Source organism: Hippocampus comes, unplaced genomic scaffold, assembly GCF_001891065.2.
Source record: "Hippocampus comes isolate QL1 unplaced genomic scaffold, H_comes_QL1_v1.1 scaffold950, whole genome shotgun sequence".
NCBI lineage: Eukaryota > Metazoa > Chordata > Actinopteri > Syngnathiformes > Syngnathidae > Hippocampus > Hippocampus comes.
The window spans coordinates 1,312-4,042 of NW_017805858.1; the positions used below are offsets into that span (position 1 = coordinate 1,312).

Sequence of the window (2,731 nt, forward strand, 5' to 3'; positions counted from 1 at the left end):
GCCGCCCGGGGGCCGTCTCAAAGTCTGCCGTCTTTGTGTTTCATTCATGCAGGCCGGAGGACTGTCGGCTGTCTTTTCTCACGAGCCGCGCAAACGACCGGTGAGATACGCGCACGCGCGCACATACACACAAACAGGCGCGCAGTCTGCATCTCAAGCGTTGCACGTCTTTCCCAGGGACCGGGATACCCATCAAGATGGAGACTCAGGTGACCGCCAAGACCAGAGCGTCTGAAATCATTTTGTCGCACGGGCGAAGGAACAAACCAACGTCAAAGTTGTACATTTGATCAAAGTGGTCTTCAAAAGTCTTGGGTGCGATCTCAGCGGCGCCGCCGCGAGATCTTTCGTCCAATCCGCTCGCTCCTAAATTGGCTTTTGCAAGGCCGACAGTCCGAGCCCGTCTGAAACACGATGAAAATTGTTTGTGCCCTTCAGAAAGTCTGACACGTCGTCTAAAACAAACAAACAAACAAAAAAGCTCCTCCATGTGTGGTATCGTCATATTCCATTTCAGAAAATGCCTCTTTGTTACATTGACACCGAATCAACGCGGTCTTCAAGTGATCGCTTGAAGAAAATTTCCATTGCGTGGAAATGACCTCAGAGGCCGCAAAGCAATCCAAAGGGCCTTCACCAAATGAGAAACGGAGCCGACGTTACGGCTTCCTTCTCATTTGAGTCGGCGCTGGTCTTTCGACCAGTGCGGCCGCGTGCGACATCTTTTCAACATTTCCACTTGGAACAAGTCGCACGTTCCGAGAAAGACGTTTACCGTAGATGAAAGTCTTCGATTGGATCAAAGTGGCCTCCCAAAATACAAACGAGACGTCTCGTCCACAAGGCGAGTTCTCTTTGTGTGCGTGTGTGTGTGTGCACAGAGGGGACGGAGTCGTGGAGCAGCGCGGAGGGCCTGTTCCTGAGCGTCGGCGTGATGGCCATCCCTTGCCTGAGTCCTCACGCGCCCCGAGGGCTGGCCCCCGACACCAAGTAAGAGTCTCGTGCCCGCCCGCGTACTTGGCGCTCACGGCCGTCCGTGCTCAATTTGTGAGCGGGCATACGATTGCGCGGCTCTACAAAGATCACTCTGAGTGACAATTTCCATTTGGAGTGAGAAATGTGGATGTGGTGGGATAGCCTATGCGGAATGAGTGCAGGCACTGGAGGGGGCGGGGATTCCACTTTCTTGACTGTTGCGCTTTTGCGTTGGCTGACCGTGTTCTCCGACTTCTCCAGACTGGCCGACGGGAGCGCGACGTTGATTGCGGTGGGGGCCACGTCCAGGTCGGAGTTTGTCAAACACCTGAAGAGCTACGGCGCCCCCGGTGGCCAGGTGAGGCTGACTCGTTCGTTGACCCGCTTGTTGTCCTTCGAGCTTCCGCCGACGAGGCCGTCGGGGGAGCAGATTAGGCTCCTCCTGCACACTAACCCACTTTCGGGCTAAATATACCGCCGGGCCACGCTCTTTACTCACTGACCCACTTCCTGTAGCCTGGCGGGTCAACAACAACGCGGACGTAACCCGCTTAACCAAGTACGACTGGACTGACTGACAGCGACAACAAAAATATCAACGTCCCATTTGTACCGTGGGTGTTATTTTGAATTTCGTCACCTTCCGATGGGAGGCTGACTGCCAAGGTGCTCATCGTCCTTCCTGTCATGAAATGTCAAAGAAGTGTCTCGGCAGCCATGTGGCGTTCCCCAAGGCCCCTTCGTGGGACCCCTTTCCGATGGCTCAATGTTTGCAGATGACACGTCTGTATCTGTGTCAGCCAATCATGTGCCGCATCTTCCCAAAAATGCTTCCGGGTAATTCAGTCGGATCGCCATCAACATGTTCACGTCTTGGATTCGCCCTCAATGTGTGAACGTTGCCTCAAATAAGTCTTGGATCTGATCCAAGTTCATCCCGAACGTCCTTCAAAAGTTTCAAGTATCGTCCACATGGTCATAAAAAGGCTCGAATTTGGGTTCGGGCTTCGATTGTAAACGTGGTCTTGAAATGGCTTCATTTATTTATTCGGGTCAGGCGATTGAGAACCGATCCTCAGTTGCAGCGCCAACCGGGCCGCAGACAGTCCAATTAAACGAACAAAACGAGATGGAGTTTGATTGCGACTTGGTCGAGTGGTCTTTCAAAGTCTCATCTTTGGTTCCAGTGGTCTTGGGTGCGTCACAGTGACAATTTGACGCTGTGGAGGTGGCAGGAGAACGAGGTTGGAACCTGATCCGAAATCACATGCAATTGAAACACACTGTGATTTAAAAAAAACAAAACGATAAATGTCTTCGAAATGCGGTTTTACAATGGACAATGACCACAATCGTTGAGTTCAACGTAACCGACGGACAAACGGCGTCTTCACTTTGCTCTCTGTTGGTCTCTGCGGCCGCCTGCTGGCGCATTAAGGAATTACAGCCGGCCAGGAAGTCAATGCAACCAGTGAACGAGATTGTTTTTCCAAAGTGGACATTTGGGCTCATGCACATCGGCCGAATTTGACGCACAGGCCTTGAAGAGTTTTTGAATAAGTCACCAAGTGAACATTGACTCCAATCTACAAGTTGCTGGCCTTATGCATTGACAGATTTCGGTCGTCGAGGTGAATTTGCCACACGAGTTTGGTGTGTGTGTGTGTGTGTGTGTGTGCGCGTGTGTCCCCAGGTGGACTTGTCCTTTGTGGAGACGCGCGCCGTGACGGCGGTGAAGCTCCGCGCCCGAGGGTCG

At 52.6% G+C, this 2,731-nt stretch overlaps 1 protein-coding gene across 1 annotated transcript; it reads left to right on the forward strand.

The window, feature by feature from the left end:
- Window positions 1-184: 184 nt before the first annotated feature.
- Window positions 185-2,117, forward strand: LOC109526948 (ceramide kinase-like protein). Its single transcript, XM_019888530.1, has 3 exons — window positions 185-209; window positions 882-990; window positions 1,237-2,117. Exons 2-3 carry the CDS (start codon window positions 935-937, stop codon window positions 1,442-1,444), a joined length of 264 nt encoding a protein of 87 aa, XP_019744089.1. The 5' UTR covers window positions 185-209; window positions 882-934; the 3' UTR covers window positions 1,445-2,117.
- Window positions 2,118-2,731: the final 614 nt, after the last annotated feature.